This window comes from Falco rusticolus, chromosome 5, assembly GCF_015220075.1.
Source record: "Falco rusticolus isolate bFalRus1 chromosome 5, bFalRus1.pri, whole genome shotgun sequence".
NCBI lineage: Eukaryota > Metazoa > Chordata > Aves > Falconiformes > Falconidae > Falco > Falco rusticolus.
In genome coordinates, this window is record NC_051191.1 from 54070370 (window position 1) to 54094455 (window position 24086).

The following is a 24086-nucleotide window of genomic DNA, read 5'->3' on the forward strand; positions in this document are numbered from 1 at the left end:
TGAAGTGTCTTGGTAGCCACTAAATGTCATCTCCTCCCAACAACCATTACTACTATATTTCACTATGTAGTCAAGTCAATTGAAAGTCTCCTTCATTGATGCACAAACATATATAGGATATAGGCTTAAAAATACATATTAATTTTACTTCAGTTTTAATAATTTATGAAGGTATACCTTCAATACCACCATTCACTCCAATTTATTGCAGTCCTGTCTCCTTACTTTATGTTACATAACTTTTACAAAGATGACTTTGAAAGTCCCAATTGGATTAACCCTTCTCTCAATTATCTTCCTGTTGAAGCATTACCAAGCTCAGGTGCACTTTTCCTATAACCTTTATTCTGATATTTTTTTCTTCTAGGGTGCAGTTCGCATTTTTTCACTTCATTGAGTTTATTCATAGTTTCATATGCATCAAAACCCAATTTTACAGAAAATAATTTTTTTCATGTTATGTACACATTTAGTATTTACAAGACAGCCATTTTAAAGGAAACCATGGGATTACATTTACCCAATACTACCTATTCATATAATCTGTTACTTTGGTTGCTAATATGTAGGCAAATACTGGATTTACATTATATGTTATATCTGGTAATATCAAAAGAAATCAGAGGGCAGGGCTGAGGTGCAGTCTTTGTGATCCTTGAATAACTGTGAAAGGCAATGGTTAACATACTTGTTTGTAATCAGGCACAGATTAATGAAATATTATTCTGGAGCTCTGTTCTGTTCAGCATATTACATCATATTCCACCATATATCAATATTGATTGAATTCTTCCTGGTCCTTCAGGAACGACCTATGGCCTACCTCTCCCCCTGTTAAAACTCAGGTTATCACAAAGTGCTCTAGTTTTTGTCCTGAAAATATTTCCTCATTTCAACGATGGCTGTAAAATGTGTAAAGAAGAATTAGGTGGGTTTTATTCAGAGTGGGAAGGGGATTCAGAATTGACTTTAGATAAAACTTTGTGTAGACATATCATGTAAGATGTGTAAAAATCCCACCAACTACTCACACACACACAAAAAACCCCACCCAAACCCAAAAACCAAACCAGTAATAGGGTTTTAAATTCTACTACTATAGAGAAAATACATAACAAGATAATATTCTCTGGGCAGGAAGAGTATAACTACTAATCTGCCACGCTATCCGTTGCACATGTTACATTACTAGAGAGACAAAGATAATTCCAATAAATATCACCAGAAGTTTAGGAGGTTGCTTTCTTTTACAAAGCTGCAGTTTTTAACATCAGGTATCAAATTATATTCTACTTGAAATTGAAATATAATATGAAAACAAATAGCTTGCCTTACTTATTAATTGATGTAGAAAATCATATGGAAAACAAACAAAAGAAAGAAAGCACCCAACACAAGGTAGCAGGGTAAGTTTGGCTGCTTTCTGCTGAAATCCCAGAAAGACAAAATAAAACAACTGTATGTTCATAAACCTCCAGATATTAACAAATTGCTTGTGACTCTATAAAAAGTGCAATAAGAGGTTGTATGAGACACTATTTCACTAGACTTTAGCGTTTTAAGAGGTAAAACACATGGTCAAAGGAACCGGTTCTTAATCCATATTCAGAGCTGAAAGAGGAGTTTGTGTTACTTCCTCCTCTTCAAAATCAATTTAAACTGTCAAAATAGCTTTAAATCGGCAGATTTCAACTTTCACCCCAAGAAAACCCTCTAAGGAATCAGCCTGAGTCGTTGCTGTAAAATTTAAGTCAAAAGGAAATTTTTAATTTGCAAGGAAAAACAAAAGTTTCTCTCTTCAGAGGTCTCTCCAGCAGCAGCACACGGGATTTATCGCCTCTCCTTTAACTCAGCACGCGTGTTTGCGGCTGGAAATTCTCCCGAACGCAAGTACCTGCTCTTCTCCTCCCTCACCGGGGAAATGGGGCGATTTGGTGGCAGAAATTCCGAGGAAAATACACTTTTGTTAGTCCAAAGAAACACAAATCGAGCACACCGAAGGGCTCCCCGGCCGTGCAGCGGGGCGGGCTCTGCAACGCACCAATCACCGCGCGGCATCTCTCTAAAAATACGAGCATCTGACCCGCGCCAGCCCAATTGTGTTCGCCTGCTCCGCAGAGGACGCCGCCGCCGCCGCGATGTCCGAGACCGCTCCCGCCGCCGCCCCCGATGCATCCGCGCCCGGCGCCAAGGCCGCCGCCAAGAAGCCGAAGAAGGCGGCGGGCGGCTCCAAGGCCCGCAAGCCCGCGGGCCCCAGCGTCACCGAGCTGATCACCAAGGCCGTGTCCGCCTCCAAGGAGCGCAAGGGGCTCTCCCTCGCCGCGCTCAAGAAGGCGCTGGCCGCCGGCGGCTACGATGTGGAGAAGAACAACAGCCGCATCAAGCTGGGGCTCAAGAGCCTCGTCAACAAGGGCACCCTGGTGCAGACCAAGGGCACCGGCGCCTCGGGCTCCTTCCGCCTCAACAAGAAGCCTGGCGAAGTGAAGGAAAAAGCCCCCAAGAAGCGGGCCGCCGCGGCCAAGCCTAAGAAGCCGGCTGCCAAGAAGCCCGCCAGCGCCGCTAAGAAGCCCAAGAAGGCGGCAGCAGTGAAGAAGAGTCCCAAGAAAGCCAAGAAGCCGGCAGCTGCCGCGGCCAAGAAAGCAACCAAGAGCCCCAAGAAAGCGGCCAAGGCAGGCCGTCCCAAGAAAGCGGCGAAGAGCCCGGCCAAAGCGAAGGCGGTGAAGCCCAAAGCAGCCAAGCCCAAGGCAGCCAAGCCGAAAGCGGCCAAGGCGAAGAAAGCGGCACCTAAGAAGAAGTAAACTATAACAGGAGTGCTGCTCTACATATTTTGTTATCAAACGGCTCTTTTAAGAGCCACCCACACTTTCCCTAAAGGAGCTGAGGCACCAAGTCGTCAGTAACCTGCAGCAAGGATCCAGTAATTCGTAAGTCGTCGGCGGTCAATTGTGGTTTCTTGTTTTGTTTTTTGTTTTTTTTCCCCTCTTCCTCCTCCCGCTCCCCAACCATTACCGAAAGAAATGCTAATGAGCACAGTATAACGCGGCGGCTTTAGGGAAGTGTACACTTTTACATCCGTTATGCTGAATGATTGGTTTGATTACCAGGAAGTAATTTTTATAATGATTTGATAGAAATCGGCTGCGTGATTTTTTAAAGCATATATTTTGTAACAAAAGTAATGCAATTGCCAGGCACGCTGCTACTGAGCCATGTCTAACCTATTGTGTTATTTCTTTTAAGGTGTTTCCTTAAATGGTTGTCTCTGGGGGAGGAGGGGAGGGTTTCCTTACATACCCGTAAACAGGCCTGAGCTCTCGCAGTCCTTTTGTTCCCGATGAGAGAGAAAAAGATCTTTAACTCTTGAAAATGCCCGCCCTGACCAAGGATTGGCCAGCGGAGAGGCCAGCCCGCAGCTCCTTCACCCCCACCCCCCCCAGAAGATGAATACGCCTCATATCTCTGGTGCCGGTTCAGCCACTCCCAGGGAAGAAAAACGCGGAAAAGGGGGGAGGGGCGGGAGCGCTCGCCGAAGCATTGGGAACTTTGTTCTTCGGCATAACCACCAAAGGGAAAATACCCCGTACTAGGAGCAACTTACATTGGGAGGACGTTCTAGCACGACTTTGTTGCTACTATCACCAAGCCAAAAACAATTAATAAACATGGAGAAAATAAGAAAAACCGGGTTGAGTATTCCATGAAAACGGCATAACTATACAGTGGATAAATGAGCTCTTTTATGATTTTGTGGGTGGCTCTGAAAAGAGCCTTTGGATTATTTTCTTCGGAGCAGATAACGTGCCGCCTTTCCCTTGCGTTCACTTGGCTTTAGCCTTGTGGCTGTCGGTCTTCTTGGGCAGCAGCACGGCCTGGATGTTGGGCAGCACGCCGCCCTGCGCGATGGTCACCTTGCCCAGCAGCTTGTTGAGCTCCTCGTCGTTGCGGATGGCGAGCTGCAGGTGGCGGGGGATGATGCGCGTCTTCTTGTTGTCGCGGGCCGCGTTGCCCGCCAGCTCCAGGATCTCGGCCGTCAGGTACTCCAGCACGGCCGCCAGGTACACCGGGGCGCCGGCGCCCACCCGCTCCGCGTAGTTGCCCTTGCGCAGCAGCCGGTGCACGCGGCCCACGGGGAACTGCAGCCCGGCCCGCGACGAGCGCGACTTGGCCTTGGCCCGCGCCTTCCCGCCCTGCTTCCCGCGGCCGGACATCTTCGGTCGATCGCTTCTAAAAGCAACTAGCACCAGAACGCAGCGCACAGCCACAGCCCTTCAGCTATAGCTTCTCTTTCCCAACTCGCCCATTCGCTGATAGGCTGAGAAGTTGGTCTCTTCTCGGCAGCCAATCACAGGGTGGATCGAATTCCAACCAATAAAAAAGGTCTACAAGGGAGTAATGAGGCGTTATTGTCTTCTGACCAATGAAAGTGAACACAAGGAATCCCTTACATTTGCATACGAGAGCTATAAATACGTGAAACGCGGCTGTTTCCACTTAATCCGTCTCGCTATTGCTGGGTATCCGGTGTTCGGTGTCTGCGAGAGACGTGCCCGTGCTGCGATGCCCGAGCCGGCTAAATCCGCCCCCGCCCCCAAGAAGGGCTCCAAGAAGGCGGTGACCAAGACGCAGAAGAAGGGCGACAAGAAGCGCAAGAAGAGCCGCAAGGAGAGCTACTCGATCTACGTGTACAAGGTGCTGAAGCAGGTGCACCCCGACACGGGCATCTCGTCTAAGGCCATGGGCATCATGAACTCTTTCGTCAACGACATCTTCGAGCGCATCGCCGGCGAGGCCTCGCGCCTGGCGCACTACAACAAGCGCTCCACCATCACCTCGCGGGAGATCCAGACGGCCGTGCGGCTGCTGCTGCCCGGTGAGCTGGCCAAGCACGCCGTCTCCGAGGGCACCAAGGCTGTCACCAAGTACACCAGCTCCAAGTAAGCTGCCTCTACGCCCTGTGCCAGCACTCCTCGACCCAAAGGCTCTTTTAAGAGCCACCCAATTTTTCAATATAAGGGCTGTATAGTCAAATACAGAAAATGTTTCAGGTTTTTAATGTGAATGCTTAAAACAAATTTTGAAGCCCTACTTCTAGATTTATTTTGAGAAAACCTTATCTGTGCCAGGGAACATAGTTTATTGTAGCAACAAAGTACTTGCAGTAACTAAACTTATTCTAACAATTTTTATTTTTATTGTACTTTCTAGGTGATACTGTTTCCTTATTTTAAAGTTGTATTACAGTTTTCTTTAAAGATTCTGGTATATATTTTTTTACAATACATCAGTATTCTAAGTACGTTCATCTTATATGTTGTAAATTGAAGGAAAGGTTTCTGTAGTTTTCTAGTCAGGAGATTTTTTCTATTTTTTCTGTTAGAAACTTATCAGTGTACAGCATTATAACTGCTATAACAACGTCTACCACTTGATGGTGCTCAGTCTTTTTTTTAGTAAAAGCAATGAGGTGTCTACAGTACACTGTTCTATAAAAGAATTTATGTAGTAATAAGGGACACTTATCTTAATAAAGCTCTTGCCAACAGCCCATTGATTAATACAATAGAAGTAATTTCTAAAACTTATTTATCATCAGCAATTTTGTCAATAAATTTTCTGTGCTTGTGATTTGTAGTGTAACATGCATAGCTTCTCCCTACAACTTCTTAGGTACAGAATATTCCCCTTGTAGCTAAAACCAGAGAGTGAAGATTAATATTTCATATCTATCCAACCTTTCCTGTATTTATGTCATTAATTGTATTAAAACTACTGAAACCAAAGAAACTAGCCACTGTAGACTGACTTTGTAAACTATCAGAGTTTATCATATAGCTACTAATTGGCCCTAAAGTCTTTTGGCCTCAGGTCACAGGCCTGAATCAGTCCGTCATGCTTTTGCATAATGGGATGCTGCTGTAGATGCAGATCAAAGCTTTTGTTGCCTTCTTTCAAACTAGTTCTGAATAATCCTAACTTCCAAGCATATTCTGTGGACCTCTGAACACGCTTAGTTCATACAAGGACCACAGAATCACAAAGTCAGCCTTTCTAGTACTGACTGCATATTGTTTGTTAGTACAGGTACAGCAACAGGCACCAGGTCTCCTTTAAACCTGGCACGAATTTAGCAAAGTTAATTTCAGCTTCAGTGCTGCTGGGGACCTCTCTGATTGGATTTCAAATATCCAGTGGGAAGAGGCATCCTCCACAATGTCCTTCAGCAGCTTTAAATGGAGTTCAAAGATCTGTCTGCCAAGTGCCTTAGTGCAAGCTCTGAAACACAGTTTGCATATTCTGAGCCTCTCTAAAAGTCCAATATCTAAAAAGATTAATAAACCATAGTGTACTTCAGTCTTTAGGGGTTTTTGTGTAGAGGGGACACGTGGGTTACTAGAAGGGGATTCTACAAAATACATCCTAAAAGTGCTCATATTTTGACAGTGATAATGATCAGAAGAAGAATTTGTCAGTGTCTATTATGCCCTGTAATTAATCAAGTAAAAGTCAAATTCTGTTAGGTACTCTTTGAAAAAAGAAAAAAAACCTGAAAGGCAAAGACCCTAGTTTGAACTACAGCTAGCACAGGGCAGTCCTCCCGCCTGAGTTGAAAGTAGAGATTGGTGGTGCATTTTGCCCTCCCAGCTCAGGAATACATAACTTTTCCTTTTGCCTTTTCTGTCTTTCTATGCTTATGCTGCATGCTGCAAACTCCATAAACATAGCTTAGCTTTCAAGCTTTAACAGAGGTTACAGGGTACACTTTTTTTCACAAAGAAAGGTTGTTTTGGTATGTGACATTGATTCTAAATTCATGAAACTCTTCTAATAAACCCAGAAGAAACTGCTACTTATGATTGTTTCTTCCAATCTCAATATAAATGATAAGATAATATTAGGGGGCAAAAATGTGATTATAGCAATTACACCTGCACACATACATCATCAGATCTGACTAACACATCCACTATTTTCTATCAGTGCTGAGACCAAAGTGTCTGAAATGATAAAAACCAACCATTTCAGGAATTTCCCTATACTTGTTCATCTCACAGGTAAAGGAGTAGTATTTAGGATCATAAGGAACAGCAAATATAACTACATCCCAGAGGAGGATGAACATTCCAAATTAATAAAGCAAGTAGTGTGAAGATAAAGCCATATGACAGCATGTTGTTCCATCATTCACGTTCTTTAGTGGTCTTTCCTATCCAGTTCACGGCAGTGTCTTTTGTATTCTTAAATCCACGCTACCCAGATGATGTCACCCAGCAACATTAAGATGGCCCAGTGTCCAAATACATCACCCTGGTGTAGCAGGAATTATGCAGCCACCGCCTAGACCATGGTAGGAATTATGTGGCTGCCAGCTCAACAGGGCTCAGCCCTAGGTTCCTCCTCAAAGAAGACGAGTCTCCTGTCTGCTGAGTAAATCAGTGGTTTACGTAGCCGGCATGCAAAGCAGCTCGAGCTGGGTGCCCCCAGGAGGAACCCCTACTGCAGATGGCACCTGCCCAATCATACCCATACCACCCATCACCCGATTGCCAAGTCACATCATTTAATTCTGGCTGGTGGTCACTTTATTTCTTATCGGGTTTCTTGGTGGCCAGGCTGGCCTTCTTCTGAGGTTACCTCCTTCTCTTGGAATGGTTTCCTTGGTCCCCATCTTCTTCATTCTGCTCGCATCTACTGGTTTCAGCTAGCTCTGTATTTGCAGCAGTAATTTGACCAAAAATTTTACCCTCTGTCAGCTCTTGCGGCTGGCCTGGTTTTGGTTTGGGTAGAGTTAATTTTCTTCTTTGTAGCTGGTACAGTCAGTGCTGTGTTCTGGGTCAAGTATGAGAAGGATGTTGATAACACACTGATGTCTTAGTTGTTGCTAAGCAGTGCTTACTCTAAGTCAAAGACTTTTCAGTTTCCCATGCTCTGCCAGTGAGCAGGTGCACAAGCAGCCAGGAGGGAGCACAGGCAGGACAGCCGGCCCAAAGCAGCCAAAGGGCTAGTCCATCACACAGAACATCATGCTGATTATACAAACTGGGGGGGGGGGGGAGTTGGCCAGGAGGGTCCGACCGCTGCTCAGGGACTGGCCGGGCAGGTTTCAGCAGGTGCTGAGCAGTTATACTGAGCATCACTTGTTTTTCTTGGGACTTATTCCACACTTACACTCCTCACCTCTCTCTGTCCTCTTTTCATTGCTATTATGATTATTCCTATGTTTATTACAGTTGTGTTAAAATATTTTACTTTATTTCTATTATTAAACTGTTCTTAACCCACGAGTTTAAGCTTTTTTTGATTCTGAGGGGGGGCAGGGGGAGGGGGAGTGAGCGGCTGTGGTAGCTAGCTGCCAGCTGGGCTTAGCCACAACAGCAGCCTTAGGCTTCAACTACTTCAGCTTCCAGCGCCAGGCAAGGCTATTAATCCTAACCATTCTCAGCACCGGGAAGTGCTAGAATACATAATCTTTAAACGGGGCCGCCGAGCTGTACTTTTATCTACCCTCCATGTCTATCTTCCAAATGTAGACCATATTTATTCTGGTTATAGAAACACCTTTGTCAAAATACTTTTTTTCTGTAACAGCAAGTTTTTCTCTGTCAGAGTTAACTATCAGAGTTATGTTACAGTTTAGTCCCACGGTGAATAGTGAGCCATAAAGAACACTGAAGCACAATGCACACAGTTGCCAGTAATTCCCCTCCCTTGTTTTTAACAGCTTAATAAAGTAGCAGCATTCTTGGAAAGACTTACACCTTCTCTAGATCAGCATACCTACAGTAAAATTTGTGTTTATTAATTGCCATGTAAAACAAAACCAAACACCTATGTGCTTGTATTTCTGCAAAAGTGAAATACACCAGGCTGCATAAAGAAATAACTGTATTTTCTAGTTAACTGACCAGGCAGCAAATCAGAAATGAGATACTGGTGCCTTACACCTCATCTAGAACCTGAACAAATCACACTCTGACTATAGCAATTTTTCTATGCTACTCCCTGGTCTTCCTTTTTCATGGGGTAAATCAATATCAAAGTGTCTGCCTGTACTACATTGCGAAGGGCCACAAGGCCTTAAGGCTATGTAGACCTTCGTGTAGCCCTTTTGGGTGTTTAAGGAGGTGTTTGCTAGATATGTGAGTTGAAACTGGAGCTACGTAATGCCTAAACACCTTCTGCAGCAGGGAAATAAGAGGAACAGCAAGAATAATAATGAATAGTCTTGTCTTTTGTTCTATTGCATTTGTACTGTTGATACCAGAGAATTCATTTATAAGGTAAAGAAATCCAAAAGACTGTCCTTCTGAAAGTTTCTACAGTCTGAAAATCCAGATTTATATCTTCTCCCACAGCTTTGAGACAACACATGCATTACCAGTGTGGTTCATAGGACCCTTCCCCATTTTAGCTACAATCCTCAGCAGTTCCAATATGCAGACACCAGTGTCATTCCGTGGAACAATATTAGGCACAGAGGGGAGTGGAGACTTCCCTCCCCTGCAGATGAGTGAACTTATTACCAACTCAATTTTAGGAAAACTGAGCTCAGCAAAGAGCAGACCCTCAGCTGTGTTAGCCCATGTCTCTTTTCCCTAGACTGGAGGACACAGATGGGCAAAACTGACCATGGTGAAAATTGCTCCTGTTGCTCCAGTGCCACTAAGGTGATCACCAAGGCCATGCTTGCCTGCACAGAGCACAAAAGAGAGCCCCAGGAAACTCAAGAAGCTGGCAGCCACAATCCTTCCTAATGCTCTGTAGAACTAATTGTGCTAAAGAAAGCCAGCAGGATTCTCTCACAAGAGAAAGTTAAACAGCAAAAAATGGAAATCAACAAGGGCCTGAAGGCAGGGAACATCTCCTCTATTGCAGAAGAACCAGCTCAGTCTCAGTGCTGGGACCACGTGATGTCTTCAGGCTTTTATCTTTGTGTGTGTCCACGCACACTTTGCTTCCCCATCTCCCACCCCTTCTTCACAAATCTGAAAACTCCATGTTGTCTGGAGTTGCAACAGCAGTCAGCTACTCTTTCATACTGACCAACCAAACCGAAACAATCCAGGCAGATACAAAAGGACTTGAGTTTACATCATCGTCTAATAAATACTGCCTAGAGAACTTAGAGCAAAGCCAGAGTTTGTGGACTTGCTGAGAGACACAATGCTTACTTCAGTATCATTAAAAAGCATAATTGCTACTGCTGAACACTAAAAATCTCCAAGCTTTTGCAAAACAAAACATTTTATTGAAAACAAATCAGGAAAGAATTCTATAAAGGCAACAAGCAGCTAAATTGAACCCCTCCCTTGACAGATAAGCCCAAGTTTTTAGAAATATTACATTTGGTATTAATAAAACAACCACCTTCCAACAACAAAAAAAAACCCAAAAAATCCCCAAAAAACTGCAAAAGGAAGGCAGGAAAAAAAGGACACACACTTAAGGCAAACACCAAGAAAAGCACAGCTTACATGTTTCCACCTGCATTCCCTAGAAAAAGTAAAAGCAGCAAAATTGACTCAACCCTTCACGAGCATTGTGGGGGCTCTGAAAAGAGCCAGTTCTGACCTTCTTTGCTTCTTGATTGATCTTAGATGTGTTCACTTGGCTTTAGCCTTGTGGCTGTCGGTCTTCTTGGGCAGCAGCACGGCCTGGATGTTGGGCAGCACGCCGCCCTGCGCGATGGTCACCTTGCCCAGCAGCTTGTTGAGCTCCTCGTCGTTGCGGATGGCGAGCTGCAGGTGGCGGGGGATGATGCGCGTCTTCTTGTTGTCGCGGGCCGCGTTGCCCGCCAGCTCCAGGATCTCGGCCGTCAGGTACTCCAGCACGGCCGCCAGGTACACCGGGGCGCCGGCGCCCACCCGCTCCGCGTAGTTGCCCTTGCGCAGCAGCCGGTGCACGCGGCCCACGGGGAACTGCAGCCCGGCCCGCGACGAGCGCGACTTGGCCTTGGCCCGCGCCTTCCCGCCCTGCTTCCCGCGGCCGGACATCGCAGCGACTCGGCGAAACGACGGCACCCGCAGCGCCGCAGAGACACCGGCCCACGCCCGCCGTGAGGCCCGCTTATATCCGGCACGGGCGGCGCGGCGGCGGCGGCGCCGATAGGCTGCGGCGGAGGCGTTGTGCCGGCAGCTCCCCACTGGGAACGCGGATCCAGCGGTGCCCAATAGCAACGCGCAGCGCGGCGTGACGCCCCCGAGCAGAACTTCCAACCAATGGCGGCGCCACACAGTCGAGCCGGTGCGTCACGCAGCGCCGCTATAAAAGGGGCTCGCGGCGAGGGCGTCGTTACTCGGCGTCGTATCGACTGCTGCTTGCTGGATAGCGAGAGACGTGCCCGTGCTGCGATGCCCGAGCCGGCCAAGTCCGCCCCCGCGCCCAAGAAGGGCTCCAAGAAGGCGGTGACCAAGACGCAGAAGAAGGGCGACAAGAAGCGCAAGAAGAGCCGCAAGGAGAGCTACTCGATCTACGTGTACAAGGTGCTGAAGCAGGTGCACCCCGACACGGGCATCTCGTCCAAGGCCATGGGCATCATGAACTCCTTTGTCAACGACATCTTCGAGCGCATCGCCGGCGAGGCCTCGCGCCTGGCGCACTACAACAAGCGCTCCACCATCACCTCGCGGGAGATCCAGACGGCCGTGCGGCTGCTGCTGCCCGGTGAGCTGGCCAAGCACGCCGTCTCCGAGGGCACCAAGGCTGTCACCAAGTACACCAGCTCCAAGTAAATGCCTGAAAGATTAATTCAATGGCTCTTTTAAGAGCCACACATCTTTTCATTAAAAGAGCTTTAATTTCTGTATGTTAATGATGGTGTCCTTTTTCGTTATTTGCATGACAAATACAGGACCCAAGATTAAAAAAAGAGGCTTAGCATAGCTTGGTATGAACACAATCCCTGCCTGCTCCCTACTTCTCATGGTCTGTGTACTTACCCGTTTTTGGTTTCCTCGGCCCTGCTGACTCCAGGATTACTGTCTTGTTCACACTGCCTCTTGTGGGTGACTTCGATTGCCAGCTGCTTGCAGGGCACCTTCCCCACACAGTCTGCCTCCTGCGTGCCGTTGTTAAGCAAAAGTCCTTGGTATCTGAAAAAGAGTGAGAAGGAAAGTGGTTACAGTGCCTGTTCTCTTCAGCTCAGGTTGGTGTCAGCCCTGGTCCATCCCTTCTCTGTTTTCTTGCCTGAACTCCCATGCTATTGGTCATATGCATATGCCAATATAGTTTAATAGTGTCTTCGAGGTTCTCAGTAATTGGTAGGGAAATGCTTTTTGATTTTCTTAGTGTTTTGTTTCATTGCTCTTCCCTATCAGAAAAAAAATCTTCTGTTTAAAATGTATGTCTTAAAGGATTAGTTCAACTTTTTCCTAGCCTGGTTGTTTTTGTTTAAATTCGAAGGTTCAGAATACTGAGTAGCTGATGGTTTCAGAGGGGGCTAATATTCAGATAGGTAAGGTCTAATCACAAGTCAACCACTACGATGTCTTAGCTCCTGCTGCCCCCCGATAGGCATTTCTGAAGTGTCTTGCATTTTGCATTTTACAGCATCAGATTAAGACCTGGAACTCAAGAGAAACAGGAAAAAACTGCAATAGACTATGGAAAACTGGTCCCGAAGGACACCATGCAAGCAAGACTCAGAACACTAAGTTAATTAACTGTTGGAAAGTGACACAGCTCTTCATCTGAAAGAACTGGTGATTCCTGAAAGAGCCTTTGGGTCGAGGAGTGCTGGCACAGGGCGTAGAGGCAGCTTACTTGGAGCTGGTGTACTTGGTGACAGCCTTGGTGCCCTCGGAGACGGCGTGCTTGGCCAGCTCACTGGGCAGCAGCAGCCGCACGGCCGTCTGGATCTCCCGCGAGGTGATGGTGGAGCGCTTGTTGTAGTGCGCCAGGCGCGAGGCCTCGCCGGCGATGCGCTCGAAGATGTCGTTGACAAAGGAGTTCATGATGCCCATGGCCTTGGACGAGATGCCCGTGTCGGGGTGCACCTGCTTCAGCACCTTGTACACGTAGATCGAGTAGCTCTCCTTGCGGCTCTTCTTGCGCTTCTTGTTGCCCTTCTTCTGCGTCTTGGTCACCGCCTTCTTGGAGCCCTTCTTGGGCGCGGGGGCGGACTTGGCCGGCTCGGGCATCGCAGCACGGGCACGTCTCTCGCTATCCAGCAAGCAGCAGTCGATACGACGCCGAGTAACGACGCCCTCCCCGGGAGCCCTTTTTCAAGCGGGTTCCTAATGACATGCCCCGACGCCCCACCCCCAGCAGCCTGTGACTCAGAAGCGGGGAGGAGGGGGAGGTGCTCAGTTTCCGCCCCGGGCGATGGGCTTCGCCGTCGCGCGCAGGACGATGCGTCTGGTGGGGCTGCGGTGCGATGTGCGTTGTTGTGGGGACATGAGAGTTGTCGTTGTCATCGCCGCAGCGCTATCCATATGCGCGGCCCTCCGGGTGAACTGGGGAGGAAAGGGTTGGGTGTTCCGTGGGGCGCGGAGAGGTGGCAGCATCGCGGGTTGCGCAGTGGTGCGGCGGCGCAGAGCGATGGAAGCGTGTGGGGAGAGCACAGCGGTGTGTATGTGCAGGGGATGCGCGGAGCGATGCGTGTGTCGTTGAGGCGCAGAGCGAAGAGTGCTTCGGGCAGTCAAAGCGCTGAGTGTGTTAGTGGGCGCAGGACGGAGTGTGAGTTGGGGGGAGCCGAGCGGTGTGTGTCGGTGCGCAAGAGTAATGTGGTTTGGGGGGCGCGGAGCGATGTGTTTCGGGGGGCGCAGGGCGATGGCTGTGTTGTCGACAGGGGAGCGTGTGCGTGGCGGGGAGCTGAGCGATGCCTGTGTGTTTGAGGCGCAGAGCGATGGGACTATCGTTCACAGGGGCTCTCTACGCCGTGGGACGCGGAGCGATGTGGAGTCAGCCGGGGCAGAGCGATGGGAGTGTCTTCGGGGAATGCAGCGATGTGTGCGTAGGGCAGGGCAGGAGTGGTGCGATGTGTTCCGGCAACGGGGGGCGGGCGACGGGTACCCGAGAGCGGTGCGTGTTTCGGGAGGTGCAGAGCAATGGGACTGTCGTACGCAGGAGCGATGTGTTTGTCATTCGGGGCAGAGCGATGTGTGCGTAGGGGAGGAGCGGAGCGATGTGTCTTCGGGAGACTCCGAGAGGTGTGTCGGCTGGGTCGCCGAACGACGTTCGTGTTTAAGGCGCAGAGAGATGGAACTATCGTACGGAGAGGGAAGTGTTTTTCAGCCGGGGCAGAGCAAAGGGAGTGTCTTCGGGCACTGAGGCGCGCGTGTGCAGGACACGAGCGGAGCGAGGTTTGAGGTGAGGAGGAGCACAGCGACGTCTGTTTCATGAAATTCCGAGCGCTGTGTGTGTTGGGGCATAATGTGTTTCGGGGGACGCAGACCGATGTGTGCGTGGCGAGGTGCTGAGAACCGTGTGTGTCCGTCGGGGAGCAGAGCGATGCATGTTGTTCAGGCGCAGAGCGAAGGGACTGTCGTACGCAGAGCGATGCGTGTGTCGGGCGGTGCACGGTCATGTCTCCGTCGGGGAGTGAAAATCTCGTGTGTTTCGGGGTGCACTGTCTTTTGCGGGGAGCAGAGGCGATGCGTGTTTCAGTGAGACTCAGTGCGATACGCATGTCGGAGACACGCTCTAGGTGTGTGTAAAAGTGTTTATGGTAAACCTATGTATGGGCCGTTGATGAAGTGAAGGATGTGTGCGCCGAAGAAAACAGTGTATTGGAATAACAGTAGGAGGCTGCTGAGAGGAAGCGGTCTCTACGGTCACTGTCACAAGTGCTCCGTGTTGGGACGCCCGAGCACTTGGAAGGGGACATGAGGTTTTCCTTCTCCTGCTGCTTGACGATATGGGGGCAGGTGTGTTGTGCATTTCATGTAGATCACCTTTCACCAGTTTCATTTCGGCTTTCTTCGGTCGAGCTTCCGCGAGCTGCGAAAGCGCAGCGCCGGCACTACCTCCGCACTCGTGGATTTCCGCGTTCCTGTTTGCCGAGCGCGGCGCTGCCCAGCTACCCTCCCTGCCCGAGGCTCACTCGGCGGTGGGACCCACCCCCGCTCAGCCCAGAGAAGACGCGATGGTCGCGAAGGTGCCCGCTGCGATCAGGGGCTCGGCGGCTGCGCCCAGGGTGAAGCTGCGCGGCTCGTTCCTTTCCTGTCTGTCCGCGGCGCCGCTTCCCGCCGCGCTCTGCTCCCAGCCGCGCTCCCGGCTCCTCGCCGGCCCGGCCTCGCAACTGAGATGGCATTTGCACACACGTTCCTGTAGCGAATTTGTATTTGCGTCGTCTGGCTATTCCTTCCTGGAAAGGTTCGTGTTAGGAGTTCCATTACCTTCTATTTCTTGCACCGCTGCCGGAAGCCCTTGAACGGAGCTGTCATACTCACGGGCGCCAAATTAACCCTCATCGGGCTTCAGCGCTAAGTGCGGAAACGGAGGGGTTGCGCGCACTCCCAGCCGTGTCCCGGAGCAGCTCCTCAACCCAGCCGCTGCACGCCACCTCGCCTGCCCTGTCCAGGAGGGGCCGGCAGCAATCCTGCCCTGCTTCCCTTCCGTCCTGAGGGTCTGTCTCGGCTGGCTGTTGAGGGGAAAGCGATCCTACATGGAAGTTTTCTAAGTGTGGGGACCGCTGGAATAAAATCCGTGGTCTATCCCGGATGGTAAGTATTGGGCTCCTCCCCAGGCCCCTGGTCCCCCCATTCGCTCGTGCCCAGCCCCGCGGCGGAGCTCGCTCGCACGGTAAATAGTCACGAACGGAGAAAAGGGAGCGGAGAGCCCGCGGCGGTTAGGCTCGGGGCCGAGGCACAGCAGGGCACTGACTGGCAGGCGGCTTACACAACACTGGTCCCCCCTGGCCCCCCTCCTCTCCGTTTCCCCACCCTGGGTCCTCCAAGATTTCCTCGAGCCTTAGGCCGGCACACGCCACTGCCTTTCCACGGCGGCTGCCACCGCGGCTCCGACCCCGCCGCGCACACACGGGGCCGCGGGCGGCATCTCCGGCCGGGGCGGGCGGGAGGCTCCGGCGGAGCCCGCAGCGCGGGGGCGGAGCGGAATACTCAACGTCCCTGCGCGCCTTGTGGCACAGGAAGGTCTGCATCGGCAGCGCTCGCGTCAGCCCGGCACGGCACCCTTCAGCAGTCAAGCTCTCCTCCCAGCCCCACACAAGGGCAGATCACCCGGGAGGAGCACCCCCCAGCCCCGACCCCTTCTCACCTCCCCACTCATCCGTTAGTAGCACGTATTCCTGGATGTGTTTGCACAGGTTTGGCAAGGAAGCCCACTTGGGTGTTCGTTATCAGGAACTGATTTTCTGTGTTATCCTGAGCTGTCCAAGAACGGTTTCATATGGTACCTTCGTAGGGGAATAGTTAACAGCGACGGTGAGACTTATCTCAACGTGAGGTGGGGGTAAAATTCTTCTCAGTGGTGGGATGAAGGGCCTTCTCTCCTCAAAACTATGGTAACCATCGCCAACATAAACCAATATTTTACCAAACAACTTAACACTTTTGTTTGTATACGACCCGTGCCCTTAGAAAGTCTCATGGTTCCAGGTGTGGTTTGTTTTTTTTTTTTCTTGAGGTGAGGAGAATCTAAATTTAAACCCTCTTCTCGCTGGAGTTTTGCAGTCATGTGTCCCCTTCCTGCCATGTATCACCTCCCAAAGTGTTCTCCCTAATAGACACCGATGTGCTTTGCATATTGTCTGGGAGAAACAGCTAGGTGCCATGGAAAGAGATGGTGAGAAAAAGCTGTAATCAGCATCAGAAAGCGGGGCGGGGGGGAAGGGGGGAGAGAAATCCCAGGCAGTATAGATGAGTTTTCCTTTGGGAGATTCCCTTTTGGGAGACTTTTCTTACTCTGTGAATACTGGGCTGCATGCGGAGCAACCTTGTCAGGGAAGTGTCCAGAATATTGTGCAAGGCCCACAACACATTTTTTTTTGAGGAGTGGGGAAGGAGGAAACAGCAGTTAGGGACTGTAGCGAACAATCAAAGTAGCCCCTGGGAACAAGAAGCCCACTGACTTCCTGGGTATCACATGGAAGGAGAGGAGCACAAGCTCCTTCTGAAATGCGCAGGTCTTCCCAACCTCAAAACGTCTGCAAAGGAACCATGGCTATCAGCTTTCCAGTGTCTCAGCTTTCTTCTCAGTGTTCACCTGAAAATGCTCTACTGCTCATTTATCACAGCCTACAAGGAGGAAGGGTAGCTTAGACGTCTTCCATGTCCTGAACCACTGCAGCTGATTGCACTCTTCCCATCTTTGTGGTACTGCTTTCCACCATCCATCACAGGTCCTCTGAGCCAAGGCATCAGGTAGCTAGGAAGTGGCTTAGCCACTCAATCTCTGCTGGCACTGCCTGTGGCTTGTAGGAGACTGTACAGGACAGCTCAATTCTGCAACAAGCTGTACCGTTGCATGTTTGCCACTCCTTATTTCACCCTCACAAAACCCAGGCCCATACCACTGCAAAAAACAGGCAGAAGACAAACCTAAAATTTTGTTCTTATGATCTTGAAATACAAATGAAAACTTGGCCATGTGGTGCAGCACCTTAGCTGAGGCTGACAGCCTAGGAAGAAGAGTGCTTCCTCCTTCCCGAAGGTAATCCGCAGTGGGAAGAAGCTGCCGTTCCTCAGTGCACAGGGCAGGCAACAGCAGTCCAGACATGCTGCGTTGGGAGATCCCAGATGACATACAGAAAGTGTGCAGCAACAAGTGGCAAAAGAAATGTTGTATTCGTATGCTGTTAAAATATGTTATTTCACATGCTCCTGTTCCCCCAAAGGGTCTCCAACATTTGCCTGAGCAATTAGAAATACTCAGATCAGTGCTACCCAGTGTTTCTGTTCTCAACATCCCTCTGGTCTCCAGCCTGTGCACACATTTTCAAGACACATTGTATTTTGTGTTCCCTGTGACCCTCCCAGCTTATTAAAGGAAGGAATTAGGCAGAAAGGAAGAGTGGACTGACTACTTTCTCTCTACCTAAATTAACATTCCCTATTGGCAAAAGTAGGCTTTTAATCAAACCATTAATATACACATAGAAATTCATCCAGTACAGTAACACTTTCATACGTATTATGTTTGTACCACATTGAAACATTAAATATTAAACAAGAAGCTCTGTAATTTGACTGATTGCTGGCTGCCTTGCTTGTTTCTTATAAATTGATTCTTGGAATTATCCCATAACTGAGATTGGAAGTTTTTGAAAGCTCTGTGGTCTGGAATAATCAAGGAGCTATTTCTCTCTTGCTTTGAACCACAATAAAACTTTAATATAAAAATGTGAATGTATTTGCAAGGAGATAATTTTAAGAGAAACGAAGAAAGCTGTATCTGTGGATCCCCTTCTAATAACTAAATTTTCTGCCTAATGCCTCTGGTCATAGCTTTATTTTATTTTAAGAGATTACAGATTACAGATCTGTTTGGGGACTTCAAATCTATACGGATTTCATCCCAGAGGAGGATGAACATTCCAAATTAATAAAGCAAGTAGTGTGAAGATAAAGCCATATGACAGCATGTTGTTCCATCATTCACGTTCTTTAGTGGTCTTTCCTATCCAGTTCACGGCAGTGTCTTTTGTATTCTTAAATCCATGCTACCCAGATGATGTCACCCAGCAACATTAAGATGGCCCAGTGTCCAAATACATCACCCTGGTGTAGCAGGAATTATGCAGCCACCGCCTAGACCATGGTAGGAATTATGTGGCTGCCAGCTCAACAGGGCTCAGCCCTAGGTTCCTCCTCAAAGAAGACGAGTCTCCTGTCTGCTGAGTAAATCAGTGGTTTACGTAGCCGGCATGCAAAGCAGCTCGAGCTGGGTGCCCCCAGGAGGAACCCCTATTGCAGATGGCACCCGCCCAATCATACCCGTACCACCCATCACCCGATTGCCAAGTCACATCATTTAATTCTGGCTGGTGGTCACTTTATTTCTTATCGGGTTTCTTGGTGGCCAGGCTGGCCTTCTTCTGAGGTTACCTCCTTCTCTTGGAATGGTTTCCTTGGTCCCCATCTTCTTCATTCTGCTCGCATCTGCTGGTTTCAGCTAGCTCTGTATTTGCAGCAGTAATTTGACCAAAAATTTTACCCTCTGTCAGCTCTTGCGGCTGGCCTGGTTTTGGTTTGGGTAGAGTTAATTTTCTTCTTTGTAGCTGGTACAGTCAGTGCTGTGTTCTGGGTCAAGTATGAGAAGGATGTTGATAACACACTGATGTCTTAGTTGTTGCTAAGCAGTGCTTACTCTAAGTCAAAGACTTTTCAGTTTCCCATGCTCTGCCAGTGAGCAGGTGCACAAGCAGCCAGGAGGGAGCACAGGCAGGACAGCCGGCCCAAAGCAGCCAAAGGGCTAGTCCATCACACAGAACATCATGCTGATTATACAAACTGGGGGGGGGGGGGGAGTTGGCCAGGAGGGTCCGACCGCTGCTCAGGGACTGGCCGGGCAGGTTTCAGCAGGTGCTGAGCAGTTATACTGAGCATCACTTGTTTTTCTTGGGACTTATTCCACACTTACACTCCTCACCTCTCTCTGTCCTCTTTTCATTGCTATTATGATTATTCCTATGTTTATTACAGTTGTGTTAAAATATTTTACTTTATTTCTATTATTAAACTGTTCTTAACCCACGAGTTTAAGCTTTTTTTGATTCTGAGGGGGGGCAGGGGGAGGGGGAGTGAGCGGCTGTGGTAGCTAGCTGCCAGCTGGGCTTAGCCACAACAGCAGCCTTAGGCTTCAACTACTTCAGCTTCCAGCGCCAGGCAAGGCTATTAATCCTAACCATTCTCAGCACCGGGAAGTGCTAGAATACATAATCTTTAAACGGGGCCGCCGAGCTGTACTTTTATCTACCCTCCATGTCTATCTTCCAAATGTAGACCATATTTATTCTGGTTATAGAAACACCTTTGTCAAAATACTTTTTTTCTGTAACAGCAAGTTTTTCTCTGTCAGAGTTAACTATCAGAGTTATGTTACAGTTTAGTCCCACGGTGAATAGTGAGCCATAAAGAACACTGAAGCACAATGCACACAGTTGCCAGTAATTCCCCTCCCTTGTTTTTAACAGCTTAATAAAGTAGCAGCATTCTTGGAAAGACTTACACCTTCTCTAGATCAGCATACCTACAGTAAAATTTGTGTTTATTAATCGCCATGTAAAACAAAACCAAACACCTATGTGCTTGTATTTCTGCAAAAGTGAAATACACCAGGCTGCATAAAGAAATAACTGTATTTTCTAGTTAACTGACCAGACAGCAAATCAGAAATGAGATACTGGTGCCTTACACCTCATCTAGAACCTGAACAAATCACACTCTGACTATAGCAATTTTTCTATGCTACTCCCTGGTCTTCCTTTTTCATGGGGTAAATCAATATCAAAGTGTCTGCCTGTACTACATTGCGAAGGGCCACAAGGCCTTAAGGCTATGTAGACCTTCGTGTAGCCCTTTTGGGTGTTTAAGGAGGTGTTTGCTAGATATGTGAGTTGAAACTGGAGCTATGTAATGCCTAAGCGCATTTTAGGAAAAAATAAGAAGCAGAATTCATTCTGTCTAATACTAAGTACATCTTTGTACGAAATGATATCACAAAAACAAAATTAAAATCTTTTTTTCTGGAAGGTAATATTTAAAATAAGTAATGAACTACTTTTATAATTTAATTAGGTTGCCCATTAAATAAAGCAATGAAAGGGCACTTCCAAAATTATTTTTTCCTTCCGCTCCTCCACCTGATAAAATTCGCAAGATCTTTTTGCATTTCATCCTTTGCTGAGCCTAAAACTAACTCTCTATGATTGTAGAAAACAGAATTTAAAGTCCAGATATGTTATCAAAACTATGGAATATCAGAAAAATGAGCTTTCATGAAAGTATATAGACTACTCCAGGACTGTGCTGCTACATCCATTTTTGAGAAGAAGGGTAGAGGCCTAGCTTAAACCCAGGAATATGCATCTTTGAAGGATGAATTTAATTTGGAGGTAAAGCTACTATCAAATTGGTTCTGATACGAGTGAATAGAGCAGAATAAGATAGAGAATTTGAAGGAAGCATGTATGATACAGAACTAACCCCCAGAAATTTCTCCTTGATGGCATGTGTGCTTCCCAATAGTTTCACTTCTGTGACAATGTAGTTCACAACCCACAGTCCACACTGGGGTCAGTAGGCGAAACCACTGTGAAATACAGCATCAGTACAGACATTGGCTCCAAACTCACATGATCTGTTTTTATACTCTGGCATATGATGTTATTCTGCTGTTTGTCTTCTCTAGACAAAAGCCCCTCTAAATGCTACCACATCTCTTAGTAGTTTCTCACACTGTAGGTGTACCTTAGTCATGGTAAACCAGCACCACTGACAAGCTTTTAAAACAGACTTCATGGCCAAAACTCCACAAGACAGTGTATGATATTACATTACCAAAATAAAAAGTTAAAGAAGGCAAATGACTGCATTTTCAATCATAGGAACTTACCACCAGTGTCTTCTATTCTTTCCCATATTTTCCTGTGTATGTTTGAACATGACAATCATCTAACTCATCCTAAGAAAAAATCATTTTATGTATGTTCAGTTTATCTCACATCACAAAACTCTTAGGTTGGAAAAAGCCATGCCCTAGTACATCTCAGAAGTTCTGAGAGCATAATTGTTTAATTAAGCCACTTGATTTATATTATATACTAAAGAAACGTTTGCAGCCTCACCTATTTTTAAATAAAAAAACCATGCACACCATTTTTTGCTTTACTTTTGCAAAACTGCTGATGCTGGCCAACAAAATGTCCGATATTAAGAAAAAAATAAACTCTTATCTTAAGATAACATCACAAAAATGAAAGTGTTCACATATTGTGTTTAATGAAAAGAAGTATTTTGGAGAAAAAATGGGTATATAGTTTCTCAAAACATTAATACAACGACGCAGAAAGCAGCGAAAGAGTGAAAGACCTTCTGTATGTTCTTATGTGATGTTGAAGGTACCTGCTAATTTAAGAGAGCTGTTTTTCACATTAGCCATTTTGCTGAAAACTGTCTTTTGTTTACTTTATATTAGCTCTGACTAGAGCTAAATAGGGCACTATATACCCAGGTTTCATTATTTTTAAGAGATGAAGCCGTGTTACGGCAAACAACTCATAGCACAAAACCAGGGCTGACCGGCTACTTTGTGTTACTTGCTTCTTTTCAAAGCTCGTTTATGCTACGAAAATGTCTCGAGATTAGGTCCATTTTGCACTACCGTGGTGAAAAACTGTCTGAGGAACATGAAGCCGCTGCCATTGTAGCAGTGTTGTCAGAAGCAAAGTTTTAATTCAAAAGGAAAAACAAAAATCTCACCATCCGGCTCTGCGTGCAGTCCCCAAACTCGGGGATAATTGGTTTGCCTGAAACTCATTTAAACACTCAACCAAAAGAAACGCCGAAAACTAAAAATATCTTCCGTCTTCAGCAAGAATATTAAGAAATGGGTTGCCGTGGTCACGGCTTTTTTACGAAAAAACCACTTTTTTGACAAGGAAAAAACACAAGCCGAGCGGCAGAGCGCAAAGCGGTGGGGCGGGGCGGGCTCGGCAACGCACCAATCAGCGCCCGCCGCGCTGCTATAAATAGGGGCGCAGCGGCCGTTGGTGCAGCTCGCTCCGCGACTGTTTGCGCAGAGTCGAGATGTCCGAAACCGCTCCTGCTCCGGCTGCTGAGGCAGCGCCCGCTGTCGCGGCCCCCGCTGCCAAGGCCGCCGCCAAGAAGCCGAAGAAGGCGGCGGGCGGCTCCAAGGCCCGCAAGCCCGCGGGCCCCAGCGTCACCGAGCTGATCACCAAGGCCGTGTCCGCCTCCAAGGAGCGCAAGGGGCTCTCCCTCGCCGCGCTCAAGAAGGCGCTGGCCGCCGGCGGCTACGATGTGGAGAAGAACAACAGCCGCATCAAGCTGGGGCTCAAGAGCCTCGTCAACAAGGGCACCCTGGTGCAGACCAAGGGCACCGGCGCCTCGGGCTCCTTCCGCCTCAACAAGAAGCCTGGCGAAGTGAAGGAAAAAGCCCCCAAGAAGCGGGCAGCCGCGGCCAAGCCTAAGAAGCCGGCTGCCAAGAAGCCCGCCAGCGCCGCTAAGAAGCCCAAGAAGGCAGCGGCGGCGAAGAAGAGCCCCAGGAAAGCCAAGAAGCCGGCAGCTGCCGCGGCCAAGAAAGCGGCCAAGAGCCCTAAGAAGGCGACTAAGGCTGCTAAGCCGAAAAAGGCGGCGGCAGCCGCGAAGAGCCCGGCCAAAGCGAAGGCGGTGAAGCCCAAAGCAGCCAAGCCCAAGGCGGCCAAGCCGAAAGCGGCCAAGCCAAAGAAGGTGGCGCCCAAGAAGAAGTAAGCTCCGAGGAAAAAAAAACCCTTGGCGTCGCACTGAACCCCAACGGCTCTTTTAAGAGCCACCCAAATTTTCTCAAAAAGAGCTAAAATACGCACGTAACCTTCTTCTTTCTTTACGTATTTTTAGTAAACAATGGAAATAGTTTTGTAGTCTTGGAGTTTACCTCATACGGAAACACGTAGAGTGTGTGCCCTCACAGACAGAAACTTCAGTGCTTGAAGCTCTTCATGCTTCTCTAATCATTATCACTACAATACTGGGTGAAGATCGTTGCCTCCTTTGAAGATGAATGACATTACTTAAAGGCGGCTTAAGTACTTAAAGACTTGAAATGTATTCCTCTGCTTCTAAACAGTCTTCTAGCCAGTACTTAACACTTTCTTTTCCGCTTGTGTGACTACGTGAGGGGAAGCAGCTGAATAGGCAGGGACGGTTTTCGCATGGTGCCAGATGGTTCACCCCATCTGCAAGATCCGATGGGGAAGAGCAGTATTTTACACTCATAAGTAGAACTGTAGGATACAAATAAATACTACAAGTTCCAAAACTGCAGCATAAAAAATTTAATCTTATGTGCACAATTAAGTCATACATAAAAATTTTTGAAAAATAATTAACGCAAAGTCTTTCTTCCTTAATAAGACAGACGGTATTAGTGGTGTTTTCAAAGTGCTTCTATGTACACTTAGCGCGATATAG

The 24086-nt window shown here is 48.0% G+C and overlaps 6 protein-coding genes across 6 annotated transcripts; 3 read left to right on the forward strand and 3 right to left on the reverse strand.

The window, feature by feature from the left end:
• The first annotated feature begins 1374 nt into the window (after positions 1-1374).
• LOC119148768 (histone H1.10-like) lies at positions 1375-23454 on the forward strand. Its single transcript, XM_037389327.1, has 2 exons — positions 1375-2192; positions 22773-23454. Exons 1-2 carry the CDS (start codon positions 2139-2141, stop codon positions 23385-23387), a joined length of 669 nt encoding a protein of 222 aa, XP_037245224.1. The 5' UTR covers positions 1375-2138; the 3' UTR covers positions 23388-23454.
• On the reverse strand, positions 2956-4232 carry LOC119148782 (histone H2A-IV). The gene has a single exon (XM_037389342.1). The coding sequence runs from the start codon at positions 4206-4208 to the stop codon at positions 3819-3821; it is 390 nt and encodes a 129-aa protein (XP_037245239.1). The 5' UTR covers positions 4209-4232; the 3' UTR covers positions 2956-3818.
• On the forward strand, positions 4378-4999 carry LOC119148773 (histone H2B 1/2/3/4/6-like). The gene has a single exon (XM_037389333.1). The coding sequence runs from the start codon at positions 4393-4395 to the stop codon at positions 4936-4938; it is 546 nt and encodes a 181-aa protein (XP_037245230.1). The 5' UTR covers positions 4378-4392; the 3' UTR covers positions 4939-4999.
• On the reverse strand, positions 10218-11024 carry LOC119148802 (histone H2A-IV). The gene has a single exon (XM_037389363.1). It carries the CDS (start codon positions 10989-10991, stop codon positions 10602-10604), a length of 390 nt encoding a protein of 129 aa, XP_037245260.1. The 5' UTR covers positions 10992-11024; the 3' UTR covers positions 10218-10601.
• Positions 11228-11772, forward strand: LOC119148776 (histone H2B 1/2/3/4/6). Its single transcript, XM_037389335.1, has one exon. The coding sequence runs from the start codon at positions 11349-11351 to the stop codon at positions 11727-11729; it is 381 nt and encodes a 126-aa protein (XP_037245232.1). The 5' UTR covers positions 11228-11348; the 3' UTR covers positions 11730-11772.
• LOC119148793 (histone H2B 1/2/3/4/6-like) lies at positions 12715-13223 on the reverse strand. The gene has a single exon (XM_037389353.1). The coding sequence runs from the start codon at positions 13134-13136 to the stop codon at positions 12756-12758; it is 381 nt and encodes a 126-aa protein (XP_037245250.1). The 5' UTR covers positions 13137-13223; the 3' UTR covers positions 12715-12755.
• Positions 23455-24086: the final 632 nt, after the last annotated feature.